The 24,245-nt window shown below is 35.5% G+C and overlaps 1 protein-coding gene across 1 annotated transcript; it reads left to right on the plus strand.

Annotated features, from left to right (window-relative positions):
• The first annotated feature begins 78 nt into the window (after positions 1 to 78).
• On the plus strand, positions 79 to 22,957 carry LOC149817984 (uncharacterized protein At5g43822-like). The gene is made up of 7 exons (XM_089986465.1): positions 79 to 103; positions 1,139 to 1,270; positions 1,371 to 1,489; positions 1,952 to 2,131; positions 20,190 to 20,237; positions 22,421 to 22,488; positions 22,604 to 22,957. Exons 2-7 carry the CDS (start codon positions 1,139 to 1,141, stop codon positions 22,645 to 22,647), a joined length of 591 nt encoding a protein of 196 aa, XP_089842591.1. The 5' UTR covers positions 79 to 103; the 3' UTR covers positions 22,648 to 22,957.
• The last annotated feature ends 1,288 nt before the right edge of the window (positions 22,958 to 24,245 follow it).

Raw genomic sequence — 24,245 nt, forward strand, 5'->3', positions numbered from 1 at the left:
TGATGCAAAAAGACTCTTTTGCCCTTAAGCTGGACCGTTATTCTCTCTCTCTCTCTCTCTCTCTCTCTCTCTCTCTCTCTCTTCTGCGAGCCTTGTAAGCGTGGTACGTCTCTCTATCTCCCTCTCTTCTTCTTCTTCTTCTTCTTCTTTTACTTTCTTCCTATACCCATTGCTCCTTCTTCCGTGCCGTTCTTTTTCTCGTCCACTTCCTCCGACACACCTCTTCTTCTTCCCTGCCAATCCCCCTCCCTCATCATCATTTTCATTATCTTCTTCTCCTCTTCCCCCCCCTTTTTCCCCTCCTCTTCTTTTTCCAAGCCCCAAATGGCCCACCCCACCCTTGGCCCCCTTTTCTTCTTGTTCTTGCCCTAACAACAGTTCCCTCTGGCCGCTCATCGTCGTCTTCTTCTTCTCCTTCCTCCCCTACTCTGTCCTTCATCATCATCATCATCTTCTTCTTCTTCTTCGTCTTCTTTACCTGCCACCATTGCCACTCTTCTTCCTGGATCCTATTAAACAGATATAAAGTTGGTAAAAAAACCAAGAATTTTGCGCAGTTTTTCACAACGAGCTATTCTTAGATATTTATCAATCAGATGTTATGTTCTTAGGCATGAATTTATCCGATTAATTTGTATATCGTATAGTGTACACTTGTGAGTATGTGAACAAACTATTTATTTAAAATCATCGAGACTATTTGTTTGAGCTAATTTTGATTTTTTAGCAAGTTTGTATTCTTGTATTATTTATTCTGAATTTCATTATTTCTTGCCATTTCGTACATACATAAATGAATAAATAAATATTTAAAGGTGTTATGCAATGATGAAGGCCAAAAACAAACACGAGAGAGAGAGAGAGAGAGAGAGAGTCATACATTTAGTTTGCCTCCTCTCTTTCTTAATTTCATAGAATATCAAAAAACAATTTAGAACGTAGAATTATAACAAGAAGTCCTAAAATTTTATGATTTTTTGACAGGCAAACCAACTTTTTCAATACCAAAAGGCATTTTTGCTCTGATTTGAAGAAATCTTTAACTGTTGTAATGTTGCTCGACTATTTCCAGTTGTCCCACAATTTGTATTCAAAGCACCCTGTGTCACCCTCTTTATTTTCTTCTTGAGTCTTCCAGATGGAGAGGTTAATGAAGAAATATCAAAACAAGTACAAAAGGGCAAGAGAGGAAATGGGTAGATGGGAACAACTCCAATCTCAGTTCCTCACCCAATTTGGCAATGCATCTGCTATTATTGGAAGATTGCCTGTAACCATCTTTTTTCCTTTAATCCAACTTCTCTTTTCATTTGTGCTTTGAAGTTCTGATTGATCTCTTTGACTGTTAGTCCTAATGAATTAGTTTTTAGGTTTTGCAAGACCCTAGTAACTATGGGATCCTGGGTTGTAACCCTCACATTAAAAGAGAGCTTTTGGGGAAGCAGTTGGAGTCCTTGGAAGTGAATTTCTTGGCCTTGCATGTTACAATGTGAGATTATATCCTACTTTGAGCTCTCTGTTCTCTTCTCTTTTTACATAGTTTCTATAAGGATGGAGGGAGGTGTCCACGAATGCTGTGTTTAGTTACAAACTGCTTGAGCTTATTGGTATAGGCTAGAATTTAGCAGTTCAATGGTGTGGAGTTACTAAGTCAATGTGATTTATTAACTAGGGAATTGGACGACTGGCAGGACTGTTTTAGACATTAATAAACATTATATTTTCCGTATCCCTGGGTAGAAACCAAAATAAAAAGAGGAGAATTATGGGTCTATGTGTACTGACATGTCTATTTGCTATTATCTTCTTTAAGGCACTTGCGTTCAGGCTACATCACTATTTTCTATCTTTTAAATGTCATGTTTAATTCCAATTTCATGTTTTTAAAATGTCTTGTTTGGCTGTTCTTGAAAGTTCTTTACACATTTTTTTCTCCTGGGAAACTTTGTAGGAATGAGTTCCATGTCATTGTAAAAACCCTTGAGAAGATTTGCCAAGATTCCTATCTCCTTCTAAAAGAGGAATGCAAACAAGTAAGCTTGCAACTGATGGAAGCACGGGTTGGAGCTGGCCCAAGTGTATCAGAGTGCCTGGAGGGTCTTAGAACCATTCATGAAATGCATCTATTAGAGTAACATACTCTTTCCAATAATCTTTTCCCTAGTTTCCATTTGGGTATTTAGTGAAAGAATGGATGGGATTTGTAGATGCTGTATCTTCTTTTTTTTGTTATTTCTTTCCTGACAGGTGGACTATTTTTTATAAAATTCCTTCAGTTGTTAGAATACAGAGTCAAAGAAGGGTATTCTATGATATTTGGATGTTTATTTTGTGAAGCTGTGGATTAAGGGCTTTTCTGCTTCTCATTCTCCACCTCTTGCATGTTACAAAATCTGTAAGGCTGATGCCTAACATGGTACCGGAGCTTCTGGGTTCTATGAACAATTAAGAAATTGGTCACCTAGACATTACTGCTTAATGACACAATGAGGATGTATGATAGGAACTATACAACAACAACAACTATGCCTTCATCCCAAAACAATTGGGGTCGGCGATATGAACCAAAAAAGAAAATCATTCTGGGTCTTCCACATGAATCCTTCTCCTCCAATCATTTCTATCCAATGCCATGTCCTCGGTGAGGTTCAAAGCATTCATATCCTTTCCTATCACCTCCATCCATGTCTTCCTAGGCCTACCCCGACCTCTTTTAACTAGTATATTTTCCCATTTCTCCATCCTTCTAACTGGAGCATCATTAGGCCTTCGCCGAATATGTCCAAACCACCGTAAACGATTCTCTCTCATCTTATTTTCAATGGGTGCAACGCCTACTTTCTTACATATCTCCTCGTTCCGAATCTTATCTTTTATTGTATTTCCACACATCCATCTCAGCATACGCATCTCAGCTACACTCATTTTTTGAATATGATGTCTCTTGGCAGCCCAACATTCCGTACCATATAGTAAAGCGGGCCTAATAGTCGTCCTATAAAACTTTCCCTTCAACCGCAATGGCATTCTACGATCGCACAACACTCCAGTTGCACTTTTCCATTTCATCCACCCAACCTTTATCCTATGATTTACATCTCCATCAATTTCTCCATACTTTTGAATGATAGATCCCAAATATTTGAAACAATCATCCACCGGTATTTCTTGCTCACCAAGCTTCACTACACTCCCATCACTACTTCGTTGGAACTATGTAGGCGATTAATTTGCTACCTCAGAAATTATGGTTTTAAGGATTTTTTAGCCATTTGTTACATTGGTTAGAATTCTTAGGGATTTTTTCAATGTGGTTTTCTACCAGTATATTGTGTTTGGTTTTTCTCAAAGTTTACATGTTTCAGCTTGCCTTGATCTATTGGCCTAAAATAAAACAAGATTGATGAAGTGAATGTATATATGGTGCATGGAGGGACTAAGTCAAACATTGCCATATTTCAGAATCTTTTTTGGATATTTTAGAGTATCGCAGGATATCGGGCTCTCTTGTGTCTTTTCCATCTTCATGCTCATCTCTTTTATTTTAAAATTTGAGATGGATGCCCGGATTTGGGATTAGTAACTGCAATGTTGTAAATAAAGGATTGGTGTCATAACTCTTTTATGTTGGTTTATGATTTGTAAGCCTCTTTGTAATGAAACACAAACACAAATACACTCGCAATGCTACTAAGTGCATACAAAAAAGTGCACATGCACAAGGCCATAAAGGCAAGACACTAGCCACTAATGAGCCATAAGGTCACATTCACAATAGCTCATAATAGCACACAAGAGAACACAAGATATAAAAAAACAATATTTTATTCACACTTAAAATGCTTAAGACAAGCATCCAAAATACATGGGAGAGACCCCATATAAGTAGAAAAAGGAGGGAGCAAGAGGGCTAGTCCAACAGCTAGTTTGACTAGCCATTGGATTAGCTCAACTAGCAGTTGGGCTAGTCCCAATGGCTAGAACAGTTTCAAATAAAAAAATACAAAAATGCCCTTAAGGGGCATGATCTATTACAAAGATAAAGAAAAATATATAAAAATCTAAAGTAAATATATACATACATATGTATATATATACATATAAATATACATATATACATTTGTATATATAACAACTATACAAGTTAACACTCCCCTCAAACTTATGGTGTGGTAACCGAAAGTTTGCTAAGAAGAGAAATGACATGAGGTGAAGGTAAGGCCTTAGTGAAAAAATATGCAAGCTAACACTCTAAAGTCACATAGGGCAACTCAATTGTTCCTCTCAATTACACTTTTCTAACATAGTGGTAGTTCATCTTTGTATGCTTTGTTCGTTCATAAAAAGTGTGGTTGTTGGCAATGTAGATAGCACTTTTATTGTCGCAACACATCTTTGAACGATTGGAGATGACGCTTCTCATATCTTTGAGAAGGCTTCTCAACCAAATAAGTTCAATAGTTATCGTTGTCATGACACGATATTCAGCTTTAGTTGAAGATAACGAGGCTTGTTGCTTCTTGCACTTCCAAGATATTAAATAGTCCCCTAAAAACACAAAAAAAATCATTAATTAAGACTCTATCATTAAGATTTTCTCTCCATTATGCATTAATATAAGCAATTAATTCCCAAGAAGAAAATGATGATAAGAAAATCTCTTTAATTATATAATTTTTTATATATCTGATTATCCTCAAAACTACACTTATATTCACATTTGTTGGTGCATGCTAAAACTGGTTCGTTGAATGAATAACACGAGCTATGTCCGGCCTTGTAATGGATATATAAGTTAGAGACCCGATATCTTGCCAACTTTCTTGTCATCTGAATTCTCTGATTTAGCAATAATATATGCTGCTAGCTTCATTTGAGATAGAATATAGCCTCTGGGTGAGTAAGTCACCTCTATACCTAAAAAATATCTTAAAAAACCAATGAGAGACATATCAAAATGATTTTTAAGAATAATTTTTATTTCTTCTACTCCTTTTTCGTCACTTCCAATAATGATCATATCATTCACATACAACAAAAGAATAACAATGCTAGAACATGTATCTTTGACAAAAAGAGCAGTGTCAATATAATAATATCTATAACCTAACCTCAAGATAACCTTGTTGAATCTATCGTACCAAGCTTTAGGAGCTCGCTTAAGCCTAAATAAAGCTTTTTTCAATTGAATAACTTTTTTCTTCTCGATCTTAAGACTAGGAGGAGGATCATGTAGGTCACTGTTTAAAAAAGACATTCTTAACATGTAATTGATAGACAAGTCATTTCATAATGGATGTTAAGGCAATAAGAGTCCTTATACTAGTCATACATGCTACGGGTGCAAACATTTCTTCATAGTCAATACCATACACTTGAGAGTGACCCTTAGCGACTAATCTAATATCTTTCTAAAGATCCATCTCCTTTAGTTTTAACCTTAAAGACCCATCTACATTCTATGATCTTCCCTATAGGTAATACTTGAATCTCTCAAGTTTTGGCCTTTTATGTTGCTCCTAGTTCTAGGTTCATGGCGTCTACCCATTAGGAAAGGACTTAAGCTTCATAGTAGGGTGAAGATTCGTGGAAAGAATGAATGGACATAAGATAGGCTTTATGCTTTGGTGCAAAGGACTTATAAGATACAAATCTATTGGGAGGCCTAGAAATTTGATTGGATCTCCTACATTTGATTCTTCTAGAGTTTGGTTTTAGTAAATCTATCAAGTGCACATGGAGAATTTTCAACCGTTCTTTGAGAATATTGTTGAATAGTAAGCACATCATTATTTAAGGAATCACTAGAGTTATCAATATGCTCAATTTCTAAGTCAAAATCAATATGATAATTATCATTTTGGGGCAATAAATCAAACAAGAAAGAATACTCAGAGTCATACTTAGGTATAACCATATTAAAACCATTATCACCTTCAAGGAAAGTCATATTTCTTGAAATATATAATTTGTCATTTTTTAAATCATAGCATTAGTATCCTTTTTTATTTTTCGTGTATCCAATAAGCATGCATTCGATGGCCTTAGGAGAGAGATTATCTTTTCTTTCAAGAAGAACAAAACATTTGCATCAAAAAACTCTTAATCTACTTAAATCGGGAATGATTTCATAAAGTTTTTCAATTAGAAAAATGTTTTGCAAAGAAGATGAAGGCATTTTATCTATAAGATATACCATGGTAAGTACACTTTCAGCCCAAAAATTCTTTGGAACACTTTTAGGAATAAGGTTCTTACGGTTTCAATGATATGTCGATGTTTTCTTTCGGCCAAACCATTTTGTTATGGAGTTTTTGGACAAGATCTTTGATGGGTGATTCCATTTTCTTTCAAATAATTTTTAAAATCATTGGATAAATATTCTCCTTTCGAGTCAAATAAAAAAATAACAATGTTAGTTTCAAATTGATTTTTCACAAACTTATAAATTCTTTAAAACAAGAAAACACTTCATATTTAAGCCTAAGGTAGTATCTAAGTATACCAAGTATAGTCATCAATAAATACTACATAAGAAGAAAATTCTCTTCTCAATATAACGAGAGCAGGTCTCCATACATCTTAGTGCAATTCAAAGGGATTTGTAGAAACAAAAGGCCTAGATCCAAAAGCAATAAATTTCATTTTGCCAGGTATACAATCATTACAAACAAATTCTTTTTCATTACAAGATTCCTTTAAAAATGAAAAAAGAGATAATTTTGAAATATTAGAATGGCCTAATCTTTTATGTCACAATACAATATTTTTTTCTGTTGCAAAATTACAAAAATGTTCCTTAGGAAGGTGAAAAATCCATATAGTAGAGATATTTCTATTAAAAATATAAATATATAATATAATAATTTATTTTTATTTATTCTATTTTTTATTTTTTGTTTATTTTTTCGTCTTTTTTATTTTTGTCTAGTTCAGTTTAAACTAGAACTAGCTTTATAGTCGTTGGAGCTAGTCTAATGGCTATAAATAGAGCCGTTGGACTAGCTTCAACTACTATTTGAGAAGAGCTCATTAAGGGCTCTTCTCCCCCACTCTCTTCTTGTATAAATACAGGTGATCCCCTCTCCTTTGTAATTAATGCTTCTTAAGCATTTTCATATGAAATAAAGATTATTGTTTTTATCTTATGTTCTTCCATTTATACCTTTTTGTGGGTTGTGATTGTAGTGTCTCCAATAGATACCTATTGTAAACTTTTGTGCTTTTGTGGAAGATCACCATTTCATTACATGGTAACAAAGCTTGGAAGCTTCTAGATCTTGGAGAGTTTCCACCTTGTTTTCTGTGCCTTCTTAGCAAAGAGCGATTCTGTTAAAATATATGTAATCAATATATATATATATATATATATATATATATATATATATATATATTTATCACACACTACCCGATAAGGGGTAGTTCTGTAAACTCGCCAAATAGGGGCATTGTAGTCTTTTTTACTTTTCTTCTTTTTTCTTTTTCTTTTTCCTTTTTTCTTATTTATTTTTTGTTTCTTTTTTTTGTTCTTTTTGTGCATTAAATGCACAACCATTGGGGGCCCCAACAAAGAGTCGTTGGGCCCCCAACAGCACAATTGTGACCGTTGGAGCCCAACGACTCCTTGTTGGGACTCCCAATGGTCCCTCTCTCTCTATTTTCTCTAACTCTCCCTCACTTCTCTCTTGCCTATAAATAAGTGGGGTCTCCCCCTTTGTAATGTGTGGCTTCTTCAAGCCTCTTTGTGCCTTTATAAGATTTTATGCTTTCTAGCCATTATTGGCTTTTGTGTATGTCCTCTTTTGGACTTGTTCTTTGATTTCTATGTGTGAATGTCCATTGTAGGACATACTTTCCTTTTCCGCATATTCCATTACATGGTATCAGAGCCTTGGTTGTGCTCTTGATTCATATAGCTAGTTTTCTAGTTATTCCTCTCTCTTGGTTTGTCCTCCATTCTTGATTATATGATGGAAGGAGAACAAAAGATTGATCTCTCCTTCAAGCTTAATGGTACTAACTACATGATGTGGGCCGCCGCCATGGAGAACAACCTCAAAGGTAAAAAACTTTGGGGATATGTTATGGGCACCATTAGGGAACCGCAACTTCAACTTACGAAAATGGATGGTGATCAAGAAAAAGCTCTAGAAGGAAACGCTCGCATGAAGGCTATTGAAGATCACCAATCGAAGGTAGAAGATTGGGAAAGTAAGCATGCAAAAATTCTTGCATGGTTCATGAACAACGTGGAGCTAAAGATTTGCGCCAACATTGCTAAATTCCGCCTAGCAAATGAAGCATGGTTCTTTATGAAAGGTATGTATACCCAAAAAGACCTTGCTCGTCAATTCTTTATCCAAGAAAAAATCCGTACCATTAAGCAAGGTGAAATGAGTGTAAGAGACTACTATAGCACTCTTGGACCCTTATGGGATGAGCTATCCCTTCTTGAACCCAAATGGGTATCTAGTGAAGATGTGGAAATGAGAAGAGAACAAATGGAAAAAGAATACTTTTTCCAATTTTTACATGGGCTTAGTTCCGAATATGAACAAGTTAGATCCTCCCTTCTTCATAGATCTAAACCTCTTCCATTGGAAGATGCCATAGCCGAAATATGCCAAGAAGAAACACGCCTTGGCATGATTAAAGGAGGAGATGAAGTTCTTGCCGTGTCTAAACCCGACAATCATATGAAAGCTTATAAGCCTCCACACTTTGGGAGGCAAAATAACTATAATGACAATTATAGGAAAGCCATTTGCCATCATTGTCAAGAACTGGGTCATATAAGACCTAATTGTCCGAAGATAAATGAACCTCCAAAAGGTAAAGTTGCTATTATTGAAGAAATTTCACAAAAGGAGGAGCCAATGAAAGGGAAAGAGTCCTTTTCTCTTGCTCAACTATCTGAAGCACTTCAAATTCTACTCAAATCGCCGTCAACTTCGGGAGCCGCCATTGCCTCTTCCTCTCCTCCAGGTATGCCTTCTTGGATTCTTGATTCTGGAGCATTCTTTCATATGACCCCTATTGAAAATGGACTATCCAATGTATGTAGCAACTCCAAAAATTCGTTTGTTTCCACCGTCGATGGTACCTCTTTACAAGTTAAAAGTTTTGGAACTTTAAACTTTTCAAAAGATTTTTTTGTGCCAAACCTAAGGATAGTACCTCAACTTAATTTAAATATTTTATCTGTTTCTCAAATATGTGATCATGGATATGAAATCTCCTTCTCAACCAAGGATTGCTCTATACAGGATCTCCAGTCCGGAAAGCGGATTGGGCAAGGCCATAGGAGGGAAGATCTCTACTACATGAACAATTTGAAACTTCCCACTAACTCATTTTGTAATCATGTCCAAGATAAAAATATTGAAACTTGGCATCAAAGACTTGGACATCCAAGCTTCTAAAAAATGTACTCCTTTCCTTTTGGAAAGAAATTTTGTAATGAGAAACATTTTGTTTGCAAGAGTTGTATTTTTGGAAAAATGAAATCCACCCATTTTCCAAATAGGACATTTGTGTCCAAAAGACCCTTTGAATTAGTCCATTCGGATGTTTGGGGTCCTTCTCCGGTCAAATCAAAAGGAGGATACTCATATTATGTTACTTTCATTGATGACTACACTCGATATATGTGGATCTATTTTCTTAATCTAAAATCCGAAGTTTTTAATTTCTTTAAAAATTTCATATGATTGTCAAAAACCAATTTTCAAGTAATATCTCTATTCTTCGATCCGATTCCGGTGGAGAATATCTATCAAATGAATTTCAAGAATACTTAGAAATCAATGGCATTTGTCATCAAAGGTCATGTCCTAGGACTCCTCAACAAAACGGCCTAGCCGAAAGAAAGCATAGACACATCTTGGAAACCACTAGGACTCTTCTCATTTCCAAAGAAATTCCAAAATGCTATTGGGCCGAAGCCGCCTTAACTTACACTTATTTGATAAATAGAATGATATCCTCATCTCTACAAAATATATCTCCATATGAAAAACTCTTTGAAAGAACACCCAATTTTAATAGATTAAGAATTTTTGGGTGTAAGTGTTTTGTCCTTACACATAAAAGAGATAAGTTATCTCCCAAAGTTATCGAATGTGTGTTCTTAGGATACGTAGAAAATCAAAAAGGTTTTAGGTGCTTCGACCCCAAAAGCAACAAACTATATGTATCCAAAGATGTTACCTTTTTAGAAAATGAGAACGACTTTGAGAAAAATAAAGATATTGATGAAAGTGAATATGATTTCTTATTTGATCTTCTCTCTCAAGAAGATGTGACTCCTCACGAAGAGGAACTTCCTAATGATTTAGAGGATACTCCTCTTAGTAATGTTGAAAATGAAAGTAATAATTTTGAGAATAGGTCTATTCAAACCTATGCTAGGCGTGGTCAAGAAGCTCCCATAAGTGCTTTAGAAAAATATTCTCAAAATTCCAACATAGAAGAAACCTCTTTAAGGAGATCTAGCCGAATCTCCAATCCTCCTAATAGGTTTGTTTCCTATGAGTCCTTAACACCTAAATATAGGGCATGCCTAATTGCATTACACTCTTATCATGAACGATCACACTATAATGAAGCAAAAAACATTCCTCAATGGGTTGAAGCCATGAAACTAGAACTTAGTGCCCTTGAGAAGGCTAAAACTTGGGAAATAACTTCATTACCCACTGGAAAGAAGTCTATTGGATGTAGATGGGTCTTCAAAAATAAAACTAAAAGTGATGGGTCATTAGAACGTTATAAAGCTAGGTTGGTAGCCAAAGGATATGCCCAAGAGTACGGAATAGACTATGAAGAAACCTTTGCTCCCGTAGCTAGAATGACTAGTGTTAGGACTCTTATTGCGGTTGCATCCATTAAAAAATGGCCTATCTATCAATTGGATGTCAAGAACACATTTCTTAATGACGAACTAAGTAAAGAGGTCTATATGGATCCTCCACCAGGAGTATCTATTGGTGAAAATAAAATTCTTAAACTTAAAAAGGCACTATATGGGTTAAAACAAGCTCCAAAGGCTTGGCATGACAGATTTAGCAATGTAATGACTAGCTTAAATTTTCGTTCATGTTATACTGACACTGCGTTGTTTGTGAAAAGTGCATGGTCCTCTGTAGTTATTCTACTACTATATGTTGATGATATGATCATCACTGGAAGTGATGAGCAAGGAATCCATGATATTAAGAAAATTTTAAAAAAAAAATTTGACATGTCTGACCTTGGTTTCTTAAGATATTTTCTAGGTATTGAAGTTGCCTATTCTCCCCGAGGGTATATTCTCTCTCAGATGAAACTTGCCGCTGACATTTGTTCCAAGTCTGGAATTTTGGATGATAAGAAGACAGAAACCCCTGAGATTATCAATGCAAAGCTAAGGCTGGAAGATGGGACACTTCTCGAGAATCCTACTCCGTACTGTCAACTCGTTGGGTCTCTGACATACTTATCCATCACTCGGCCAGACATAGCTCATGCAGTTCACTCCGTCAGTCAGTTTCAACATGCACCCACAACTGTGCACATGAGTGCAGTCTTAAGGATTGTCAGATATATTAAAGACACCATAACTAAGGGAGTTTTTCTTTCCTCTTCATCATCTCTTAATTTAATTGCTTATACAGATGTTGATTGGGGAGGAAATCCCAATGATAGAGTCTCAACCACTGGTTTTTGTGTTTTCCTAGGTGACTCTATGATTTCTTGGAGATGCAAGAAGCAGCACAAAGTGTCATTGTCCTCAACAGAAGTGGAGTATCGTGCAATGGCCACTACAACCATGGAGCTTGTGTGGCTTAGAAGTCTCCTCAGTGATATGGGCATCATCATCTCAGTTCCTTCGAAGATGTGTTGCGATAACAAGAGTGCTATCTATATTGCAAGCAATCACACCTTCCATGAGCGTACTAAACACATAGAGATAGATTGCCACTATGTTCGAGATGAATACCTAAAAGGCACCATAGCACTGCCCTACGTCACATCCGAATACCAGTTGGCGGACTTCTTCACCAAAGCCCTTGCAGCTCCTCGTTTCATGTTTCTTCTCAACAAGCTTTCGGTTGTATCCCCGTAAAGCTTGAGGGAGGGTGTTAAAATATATGTAATCAATATATTTATATATATATATCTATATATATATATAAATATGTTTATCACACACTACCCGATAAGGGGTAGTTCTGTAAACTCGCCCAATAGGGGCATTGTAGTCTTTTTTACTTTTCTTCTTTTTCCTTTTTTTTTTTTTTTGTTTCTTTTTTTTTGTTCTTTTTGTGCATTAAATGCACAGCCATTGGGGGCCCCAACAAAGAGTCGTTGGGCCCCCAACGGTCACAATTGTGACCGTTGGGAGCCCAACGACTCCTTGTTGGGACTCCCAATGGTCCCTCTCTCTCTATTTTCTCTAACTCTCTCTCACTTCTCTCTTGCCTATAAATAAGTGGGGTCTCCCCCTTTGTAATGTGTGGCTTCTTCAAGCCTCTTTGTGCCTTTATAAGATTTTATGCTTTCTAGCCATTATTGGCTTTTGTGTATGTCCTCTTTTGGACTTGTTCTTTGATTTCTATGTGTGAATGTCCATTGTAGGACATACTTTCCTTTTTCGCATATTTCATTACAGATTCATCCTCTTGTTCGTGATTCAAGTGATTTTTGTGCAACTCTTATTGAAAAAAGACAACGTTTGGAGGAGAGATTGGCTACACAAATTCATGATTGTGCTCTTTTCTCTTCCTCGCTTTTTTCTTTTGTTTTCCTTTCTTTTCCTTTTCTTTCTTTTTTTCTCACCCTTGTAAAGATGGATGACAATAATAAAGTCACCATCATGCCCATGAAGTTAAATGACACCAACTATGTGATCTGGGCTTCAATCATGAAGCACTACATTTTGGGGAAAAAGGTTGTGGGGGTATAGTTGATGGTTCCGATCCGGAACCAAAACTAATTCTCAAAAAAATTGAGAATGAAAAAAAAGTACCTCTCACGGAAGGAGAGTAAAGTAAGGCTTTGGCTACCTATGAGAAAAAATGGAAAGAATGGAGGATATGGCACGCCAAAACTATGTCATGGTTAATTAATAGCATTGACATCAAGAAATGCTCTAGTCTAGCCAAATTTGAGCATGTCAATAAAGCTTGAAAATATCTTAGAAATATGTATTCTCTTAGAGATATTGCACATGTTTGCAATTTGCAAGACAAAATTCAGACTTTGACTCGAAAGGATAAAAGTATTAGGGAATATTATAATGAGTTATCCGAACTTTAGGAAGAGTTGTCTCTTCTTGAACCAAAATGACATTGTCTCGAAGATATCGAGCTTCGCCATAAACAACTTGATATGTAACACTTTTATCAATTTATAAATGGTTTAAGGCCAGAATTTAAAACAACCAAATTGACTCTTTTACATTGAGGAAAGGTTCCCTCTATCATTGACACTATAGAAGCACTAACTATGGAGGAAAATAGACTCAAGAAGAATTCTCCAAAGCATGAAAAAGATTTTGTTCTAGCCGTATCTAGACCGGGTAATTATGTGTACACTTATAAGCCGCCTCACTTTGGTAGACAAAATAGTATTTTTTATAAAAGAAAAGTCATTTGCCACCATTGTCATGAACCAGGGCACTATAGGCCTCAATGTCCTAAGTTAAAGAGAAGAGAAGAAAAGAAAGTTGTATCTGTTGGTTCAAAATCAAAAGATCAAGATGCACCTGTATCTATGGCACAATTAATGGAGATCCTTTAGCCTCTTCTCAAAGGAGCATCCTCCTCAACTGAAGCCTCATCCAGAGTAGTTGTCTCATCTTTCTCCGATCCCGGTAACTTTCCTTGGATCCTTGACTGCGGTGCTTCTTTTCATATGACCTCAAATATCAATAGTTTGTTCGAATATCATGACAATAACTCAAGTGTGTCAAAAGTTTTCACAGCTGATGGTACATCTCTTGAAATAAAATGAATAGAAATTTTAAAAACCTTAAAAAATCTAAAAAAAAATATTCTAAAAGTTAGATATATTCCTAAACTAAATCTAAACCTTTTATCTATTTCTTAAATATTTTATTATGGGTGTAATATCTCTTTCTCTTCTCATGGATGTTGGGTACAGGATCGCCAGTCAGGGAAGCTAATTGCGGAAGGCCATAGAGAAAGACTCTATTATATGGATTTTTTGGAATTACCCAAGAATGTCTTTTGTTATAATGTTTATAAACTAAAGTTGGATCTATGGCACAAAAGGCTTGGCCGGATCATATATCTAAAATCCAACACTTTCCAAGTTTAGGAAAATTTTGTAATTCTGTAAGTTTTACTTGTAAAGATTGTATTCTTGGCAAAATAAAAAGATTACCATTTCATGATAGAACTTTTGTTTCATCTAGACCACTTGAGTTAATTCATTCAGATGTTTGGGGTCCTGCACCGGTTATATCAAAAAGCATATATGTATATTATATAATTTTTGTCGATGACTTCTCTAGGCATACTTGGATTTACTTCCTTAAGCATAAATCTGAGTTTTTTTCACATTTTCAGACATTTGACAAAATGGTTAAAAACAAATTTTAAAATGATATTTTCATTTTTTGGACTGATTCAGGGGGAGAATTTATGTCAAAAGAATTTAAAAACTATCTCAATTTACATGGTATCACACGTCAAAGATCTTGTCCACACACCACAACAAAATGGTTTGGCCGAACGCAAACATCGACACATTATGAAAACCACTTGAACTTTATTAACAACAAATCAAGTTACAAAAGAGTTTTGGGCAGAAGTTGCCCTAACTGCTACCTATCTCATCAACCGAATGTCATCTTCTTCCTTGAAAAATATAACTCCAATTGAGAAACTTGTCAAATTGTCTCTTGATTACTCTAGATTAAGAGTCTTTTGATGCAAATGTTTTGTTTTTACCAATAATAATGATAAACTCTCCTCTTGTGTCATTCGTTGTGCCTTCTTAGGTTATACAGATAATAAAAAAAGTTATAGGTGTTTTGATTTTAAAAATGAAAAATTATAAGTATCAAGAAATGTATCCTTCTTGAAAAGGAAAGTTTTTTTTTTGTTTGAAAAAACCAAGTGACCGAATATTCTTTTTTTGATAGATTTGACTTCGAAATCTGATGATTGTGACCATGAATACGATTTAGACGAGGGCCAAGGTACTATTGATTCTAAACATAATATTGCTAATAAAGAGCAAACCCATAGGGACACCAGTTTATAATATTTAAGACGTAGAGAATCCAATTTTTCCATGTGCATTGGAAAAATACTTCAAAGTACAAACCAAAAGGTCATCCAAAATTTCTAAACCTCCCAAAAAATTTGTGTCCTATGAATCTTTTTCACCCACATATGTAGAGTCGCCATCCTATACTCAAGCCAAAAACCATATAGAGTGGGTAGAAGCCATGAAGGCAAAATTGGAAGCATTAGAAAAGGCTAACACTTGGACTATTCAAGATATCTCTTTGGGCAAGAAACCTATAGGTTGTCGGTGGGTTTATAAAGTTAAAATCAAGAGTGATAAAACTCTTGAAAGGTATAAAGCCAAATTAGTAGCCAAGGGGTGTGCCCAAGAGTATGACATCGACTACGAAGAAACTTTTGCTCCAGTTACCCGAATGACCACCATGAGAACACTAATAACCTTAGCTTTTATTAGAAAATGACTCATATTTTAAATGGATGTCACGAATGTTTTTCTCAATGAAAATTTAGTTGAAGAAGTTTATATGGAAGCACCACTTGGTATTAGTATCCCTAAGGGTAAAGCTTTTCGTTTAGAAAATGCTCTTTATGATCTTAATCAGACACCAAAAGCTTTGTATGACAGGTTTAGTCATGTTATGCTTGATATTGTATTTAGATGTTGTTTGACTGATACTGCTTTATTTATTGAGATTTCTGATGCAAGGATTCTTCTTCTTCTTTTCTATGTGGATGACATGATCATCACTGGAGGTGACAAACATGGAGTTGAAAACATCAAAAAACTTCTTAAAAATCATTTTGAAATGACTAGTTTATGTTTATTGAGATATTTCTTAGAAATTGAAGTTGCTTATTCCCCTCGTGGGTATTTATTATCTCAATATAAATTTTCTTTTGATATTGTTTCCAGGTCTGAAATTACAGATAATAAGAAAGTAGATACTCTAAAAGTTGTGAATATCAAAATGAGAATCGATGATGGAGAACCTCTTGATGATCTCACTCCTTACAGACAACTTATTGGAGCACTTTCCTATCTTTCCATTAATAGACCTGATATAGCACACGTTGTACACATAGCTAGCCAGTTTCAGCATGCTCCCACTTTTGTTCACATGAGAGCATTTTTGCATATTGTTAGATACATTAAGTCCTCCCTTTCACAAGACCTCTTCTTGCCTGCTTCATCTTCATTAGATTTAATTGCTTATACTAATGCTGACTGAGGAGGTGATCACAATAACAGACACTCAACCACTAGTTTTTGTGTTTTCTTAGATGAATCCTTGATTTTATGGCGGTGCAAAAAACATGTCTCTCTTTCGTCAATCGAAACTGAATACCGAGTCATGGCCATCACGACAATGAAAGTAGTTTGGCTCATACGTCTGCTAGCTGGCATGAGAGTTGAAGTGACACAAGCTTTACACATGTGCTGTGACAACAAGAGTGCGATCTATATTTCCAGCAACCGAACGTTTCGTGAATGCACCAAACATATTGAAATAGATAGTCACTATGTCAGAGAGGACTATTTACATGGAACCATTGATCTGCTATATGTTACATTTGAATATCAATTAGCGGATTTCTTCACCAAACCTCTCGCTGCTCCTATATATCATGTTTTCTTAAACAAACTTTCACTTATTGTACTGTAAGTTTGAGGGGGAGTGTTAAAAATATAAATATATAATATAATAATATAATGATTTATTTATTATTTATTATTGTTTTATTTTTTCTTTTCTTTTCTTTTTGTCTTTTTTATTTTTGTCTAGTTCAGTTTGAATTAGACTTTTTAACTAGTCAAGATCTATTTAGATCTTGACTAGCTTTATAGTCATTAGAGCTAGTCCAACGGCTATAAATAGAGTCGTTAGACTAGCTCCAACGGCTCTCATTAAAAGCTCTTCTCTCCCACTCTCTTCTTGTATAAATAAGGTTGATCCCCTCTCCTTTATAATTAATGCTTTTTAAGCATTTTCATATGAAATAAAGTTTATTGTTTTTATCTTGTGTTCTTCCATTTATACCCTTTTGTGGGTTGTGATTGTAGTCTTCAATAGACACCTATTGTAAGCTTTTGTGCTTTTGTGGAAGATCAACATTTCATTACACTTTCCTCCTATGACCTTCCCCAATCAGCTTTCCTAACTAGTGATCTTGCACCTAACACTTTTTAGATAAGAAAGAGACCTCATACCCATGATCAAAGATTTAGGAAATGAAAAAACAAGTTTAAGTTAAGTTTGAGAATGACTAACTTTTGGAACATGAAATTTATTTGAAATATCTTTAAAAGTTTCATTACTTTTTATTTCTAAAGAAGTACCATACATGGTAGAAACAAAAGATTTGCAAGAATTATTAGTGCATTAGGATTAGAGGAACTCATTAGGAGACATGAAAAGAGGCACTCGAATCAATAATCCAAGAATGCATACCAGGTGGAGAAGAGGTAGACACTGCAGCTCCGGAGGTGAATGTTGAAGATGCCTTGAGAAACTGTTGAAGTGTCTTCGCAAGTTAAGAGATAGACAAGTCTTTAAGGTCACCACTTTTCTTGTCCCGTCCTCTTTCTTGAAAGATTCTTCAATGGTAGCAGGTAGCTACCTTTTTGAGTTTTGGACACTCCAGCTTGATGTGCCTCGATTCATTCCAAAAATGACATGATTTATCTTCCTCTACCATGGTTATTTTTTCTAAGGTAAGGAGGTTTGTATGTTCTCACATTGTTGCCAGTCCTAGACACAACAAGAACTCCTCCTCTCTTAGACATGTTAAGTCATGTTTTTTCTTTATACACTTCGGCAAGGGCTTCGTCAAGAGTAGAAGCAATGGTCTTATAGAGAAATTGAGACCGAACTTGCTCAAATTTGAGCTTTAGCCCAACGAGGAAAGAGAATAGATGCTTTTTTCAAGTTTCTTTTATTTCAACTCAATAGCCATGACTTGTCACTTAGGTTTAAGCAAGGCTAACTCATCCCACAAGGGAAAGAGTATCCCATAGTAGTCTCTCACACTCTTATTTCCTTTTCTAGTGGTACGTATTTTGTCTTAGAGGAAGTATTGGCGAGCCAAATCATTTTGCACGAACATTCCTTTAAGAAACGCCCAAGCATCACACATCTTTTTGAATTTAACTATATGGGAGGCAATTTTGAGCTCTATGTTATTCATGAACCAAGATAAGATTTGGGCATTTTAAGCTTCCCAAATTTTCATCTTATCTCAGTATTCTTTAAGAGCCTTTTCATGTTCATTGTTATCAAGGGCCTTGATTTGGTCGCCATCTTTCTTTGTGAGTATGAGTTGTGGTTCTTTGGGCATCTCACTCACATACCCTCAAAGTTTATTTCCTTTGAAATGATTTTTCATGGCGGCAGCCCACATGAGGTAGTTTGAATCATTGAGCTTGAAGATCACCCTCACGAATTTTTTCTCGGCCATAATAGAAGCAAGAAACATCACTAATCAAGATGACCACTCCAAGATGGTCTCTTTGGCCATAATTTGAAAACTCGCCGAGTCAACTCGTTCACTCGGCCCAGATCGCCTAGTTACTCGGTCAAAAATCTTAACAAACTTGTTTTATGCAAAACTCGGCCGAGTCAATAGAGTTTTGGCCGAGTTTTAGAATGACTCGACTAAGTTTGCCCATGACTCAGCAGAGTCATGCATATATATCCGTATATAATATATTTTGTATATAATTACATATATTATATTAAATATAATATAAACATTATGTATATTATCTATAAAAATCGGGTTTTACATATATTAATAAAATTATACATTAAACATGTTATAAAAAAAATCATATAATGCATATTATATACAATATATTGGTAACATACTATAAAATGTACACACTATATGCATATATTTACATATTTTATATAAAATATAAAGTTAACATGACACGGCCGAGTCACTAAGTTGCGAGTTGACCCGAATGGGTTTTAAAACCATGCTTTTGGCAACTACGAACCACGAACCTCGAATCATGAGCAAGAGTAGAAGATAAATATACAATAGGATCTCAAGCGACAAGGCTCTACACCATGTAATGAAACACCAACACAAATACACTCACAATGCTACTAAGAGCATACTAAAAAGTGCACATGCACAAGGCCACAAAGACAATACACTATCCATTAATGGGAAAATTAAGGCCACAAGAGAGCACAAGATATAAAAAAATAATATTTTATTCACACTTAAAATGCTTAAGACAAGCATCCAAAATATATGGGAGAGACCCCATATAAATAGAGAAAGGAAGGAGCAAGAGGGCTAGTCCCAACGGCTAGAACAGATTCAAATAAAAATAAAAAATGCAGAAATGCCCCTAATGATTGTGACCTATTACAAAGAGAAAGAAAAATACATAGAAATCTAAAGGAAATATATATATATATATATATATATATATATATATACATATGTATATACATATGAATTCGTATATATATAACAGCTATACAAGTTAACATTCTTTATCTATGCAATTTATTAATTCAAATTAAGGGCATTTTTTGATGCACCTTCCTAGAAAACAGAGTTAACATTTTGATGTTATGCATTGTATCTGCAATGAGTTATTTCGTTGGGCATTAAGCCTGTAATGTTCTCAACTTATAATGTTTTAAACTTGGATTATCCTCATTGGTTAGTGGGTTTTGCATTTTTTTATCACTGATAAAGCCAGAAATTGCAGGATGGGTGTCATTCAGGCTGGGCCACCACTAGCTTGCCACTTACCAACCTATATGGCACTAAAATGGTGTTAGGGATGAGGGATTTTTGAGCTTGTGGATCTGTAAATAAAAAGAAATTACTTTTGCTGATTCTGTTGCTTACAGTCTAGGTTTTGATTAGGGGATTTCATTCTTGATAGATGATTTCTGCTTTCAGGTACCGCCTGAAGTTGGCTGTGGTTTCGGTCCTTAAATGGACTTCAAGGTCTGTAAATTTTGTACGTGAGGTAGTGATAGTTGGATATGTGACAGAAATATTTTGTGTGAAACATGCTTAACTATTTATATAATTGATGCGAGAGATGAAAGCCAAGGAAAGAAATAAATGAAACACTGGCTGCTGCTTTTATTGAATTTTTCAACAGACAATATACTGATTATTTCTGTTTTTTTTAAGGCAGAAATATACATAATAAGAGGATAAAGTGTATGTTTACCATCGATCCCTTGATAATAAAAATAGCATGTGACTACTAAATGAGAAAGAAGGGCATATTAATAATTAAAATGTATTGTATAATCTCAAATATGAAATTAGTCATAGTTTTGGTGTGTGTATGGTTTGGACTGGGAGCTTGTGTAATGAATGGTAAGTCATAAAATTGTCTGACACTTGACCCACTTGTCTACCTGCTTTTCATTTCCAACTTTCCCCTGTACTGGTGGTAACTGATTTGTATGTGTTTGTACTGAAACAGAGTAGTAGCTACGGTGCACTTTGATGGTCACCAAATATCACTTGTTTTCTAATAACCAAGAATGGACGATATTTCACCTGTCATATATAGGTCAGAATTTTCACAATTTCTATATCCTGTCTGCCACTTGTGGGACCTCCACACACGGCTTGAGAGCATGCTCACTGGCACTGCCATTTTTCTTCCATTGCCTATTCTTTCATTCTTCTAGTTGAAGCACCTGAAGTAGGTTATTTTTAAATGGTTCCGACTTCTGAGTCATTTCTAGTGCCAAGCATTTCACTGGTCTAGTTGCTATATTTTCTTACCCTGCTTTTGTTGAAAATTTTAGCTTCTCTTTTCATGATTGATTTGGTTTTAGATTCTTAATTTCTTGACATTATCACATTTCATCCAGTAAAAATACCAAATCACCACTTAACAAAGCGTATTCCAATTCCAGCTTTTCTTTAAATTCATTCTGATGCTTGGAGACCTAGCCTGTTCCACTCTAAAGGTGGTGCAGAAATTATAGTTGCCTTGCAGATTCCAACTATAAAGTCACAGACCATGACAAAGTAATGTGCATTCAAATCTGTCACTTTCAATTCAAAATCTTGCTTTTAAAACCTTCAATAAGGAGTAACAAGGTATCCACAATATCTCATAAATGAAGTCTCTTCTTACACATAAAAAATTAAATTTACCCTTAAATAATAAATCCTGGATTATTGGTTCAGGTTTGATGTTATAAGCAGCTTCCCACTTCCATGAGTAGAGTCCGCTGTGAGATCTCACATGTAAGATTTCAAATGTTGTCACAGGTGGAGCTCAGCTCTCATGACGTTTACATGGTATTAAAAAGCTCTATAGAAATCAAGTATAAGAATTGCCATGCAAAGTTTTCTTTGTGATAGACTGATAGGTAATGTATTTGCTCTATCTTATAAGGCACCTGTTTTCATAATCAGTACACCTCCAGCCCTGCATTAGCTAGCACCATACTAGTATAAACAAATAGTACAGGAAAGGGCCTGCAAGGCCACATCAATCTCTTAGGTCTTACCAACATGAATAATGATCCTCAAACATCCAGTTTCCCAGGACGTGAGCTGACCTTGTGTTGGATAATGTGACGATCTTGATTGTCATTGTAGTGAAGGATGATGAAGTATCAAAAGAATGATACCAAGGACGCTTCACTTGAGAATTCTATTTGGACAACTTTGCAACAGGTATCAGTTGTTCCAATTGACAAGGTCTAGGCCTCCATGTGGTACAAATTTGATTGATTGACGGACTTCAAAATTCTTTTTCTTACTCCAAACATTGACAAAAGGAACTTCTTATCATTGTGCAGTATGAATCCAAAACATGTCCTGCAATTAAATAATGTGCATATGCATATTCTCCGGGTTAAAAACCGTACTTGCATTTTATTGTACTACCAAGCTTGGACAGTCTAGACTTTTTATACTTGGACACCCATGTTGGTGTCACCTAATGCCTGGTTCTGCAGGTTGGTGACTTATTCTCTTTGTTTCTGCTATTGTTTGTGTATCAGTATATGGTATCTGAAATTGTTGTGATTCTTCATCATACTTATGCATTCCTTAATGCTTAAGCACAGTTTGGCTAGGCCTTGTCTTGTGCTTCTCATGTTCAATCTCGTGTTGGTTAATAATTTAAACTTTACCTGTCATTTGTAAAGCAGTCCAGGTGATTTACCTGCCTTTGGTCATCTCCTTGCTGACCAGCCCAACATTCCCAAAACTCGAGGTATGGGTGGTAACATTTAGGCGAATTCTTATTGCATAAAACTAAATCATACTGTCCAGACTCCAAAGCACTCCGCCACAACCAGAATAATTAATTGTATGATTACTTTATGCAGTGCAACTTGTTTTTAACAAGATATTCATGGACGATACTGGTTGATTATAGCTCTACAAGTATGGGTGGAAGGTAAAGTGATACACCTGCTGCAGACTTCAGTGGGAGATAAAACCTGGAACAAGGAACATGTAGCTTCCCATGCATCAACAACTTGAACCTGATGTTTGTTGCTATGCATGTTAGAAACATGTCTTTATCACGTGCTGTCATGTGCTTTTCTTTTTTGTTCCATGACACTTCTTTGTATAGATCATTTATCTTTGAATCGTACCCTACATGTTAATTCTTGATTGATTGTTAGATCTCTCAAATATCACCTTGTCACTTCTATTCAGGATACATTTGCTGTTGTGGGAAAGAGGCTTATTGTTCCATTCTTTCTATGTTGATTCTTTTGTTCAGTCTTTTTCCTTATGAATGCCTTACGGTTTAGTCAATTTTGCTTTCATTACCGAAACTATTACAATGACTTGCTCGTTTTCACTTGATCATGCGATGCTGTGGAAAGTGGAGCCATGTTCGTCTTTCCGGGGCGGCAAAGTTATCCTTGGAAGTTGTTTCTGTCAGGAAATTTAGTGAAATTGGAATCTACTTCCACTAAATTCTTTAGCCACTTCAGACCAGAAAGAGGAATAAGTGGAATGGGATTCCAGTTCCACTGAATTTCCTGAATCCAAATACACACACTAACATGTATCTGCGTTTTGGTTTTGTACATCACTTGAAGTCTTTACCTTTATTCTCAGTAGCAGTGATGAGGTGACTGTAGGATCCAAAAGTCAAGCTATTTCCTTGCTGCCTTATGTTTGAAGAGTTTTAAAGTGAAAAAAAGCCATTATGCCATAGCACGTTGCAGTATTCTTAATTGGTGCTGGTTTTGCATTACAACACAGCAAGTGTTCACATGATACAACGGTTTTGGGAGATCAGATCAGGTGATCAGGCAGCATCCTACGTGATGAATGGGACTGCAAATGAATGGGACTCAAGCTGGGTCATGCTAGATCTAAATTTGAATCGATAGATTAGTTCAAAACAAGCTAATGGATTTTCAGTGTTTTTTTTTTTCAAAATTCTGACCCCACAGATGTGTTCAGCATGATTTATTTACTAGAAACCGACGCTTAGATCATTCATTTTGGATGGAAAAAATGGTATTTGAAGCCTCAAAAATTTATGAAAATAGTATGCTGTTGGTTTTTTAAACCTTATAAAAACTTTATCTATGCATCAAAACCAAACGCTCCGATAAGTGATTCTTATATAAAAAAAGGCATATAGATCACGTCTGTACGGTCAGAGTTTTGAAAAACACCATAAATTCAATATCATGTTTCATTTAGCAAGGTGCTTATATATATATATATATATATATATTTATTTATTTATTTACATTTGGGTGTTGGGATAGCGTGTCCTGGTCCCTCGATAAGAACATTGTATTGTGTATGGGTGTCAACGGGTCGGGTTTGGTTCAGACCCAGGTGGAATCAGACTTGGACCAGATTTTTGGGTATGATATTGGGTCCGGACCTGAGTCTAATTGGGTCTACTATAAGAGAAACCATACATGGACCCGATAAGAACTACATGAACCAGACCCGATCCATACCCCATAAAATAATATTTTTTATCAATTT

The sequence above is a fragment of the Nuphar pumila genome, chromosome 13, assembly GCF_984573655.1.
Source record: "Nuphar pumila chromosome 13, dmNupPumi1.hap1.1, whole genome shotgun sequence".
Classification (NCBI taxonomy): domain Eukaryota; kingdom Viridiplantae; phylum Streptophyta; class Magnoliopsida; order Nymphaeales; family Nymphaeaceae; genus Nuphar; species Nuphar pumila.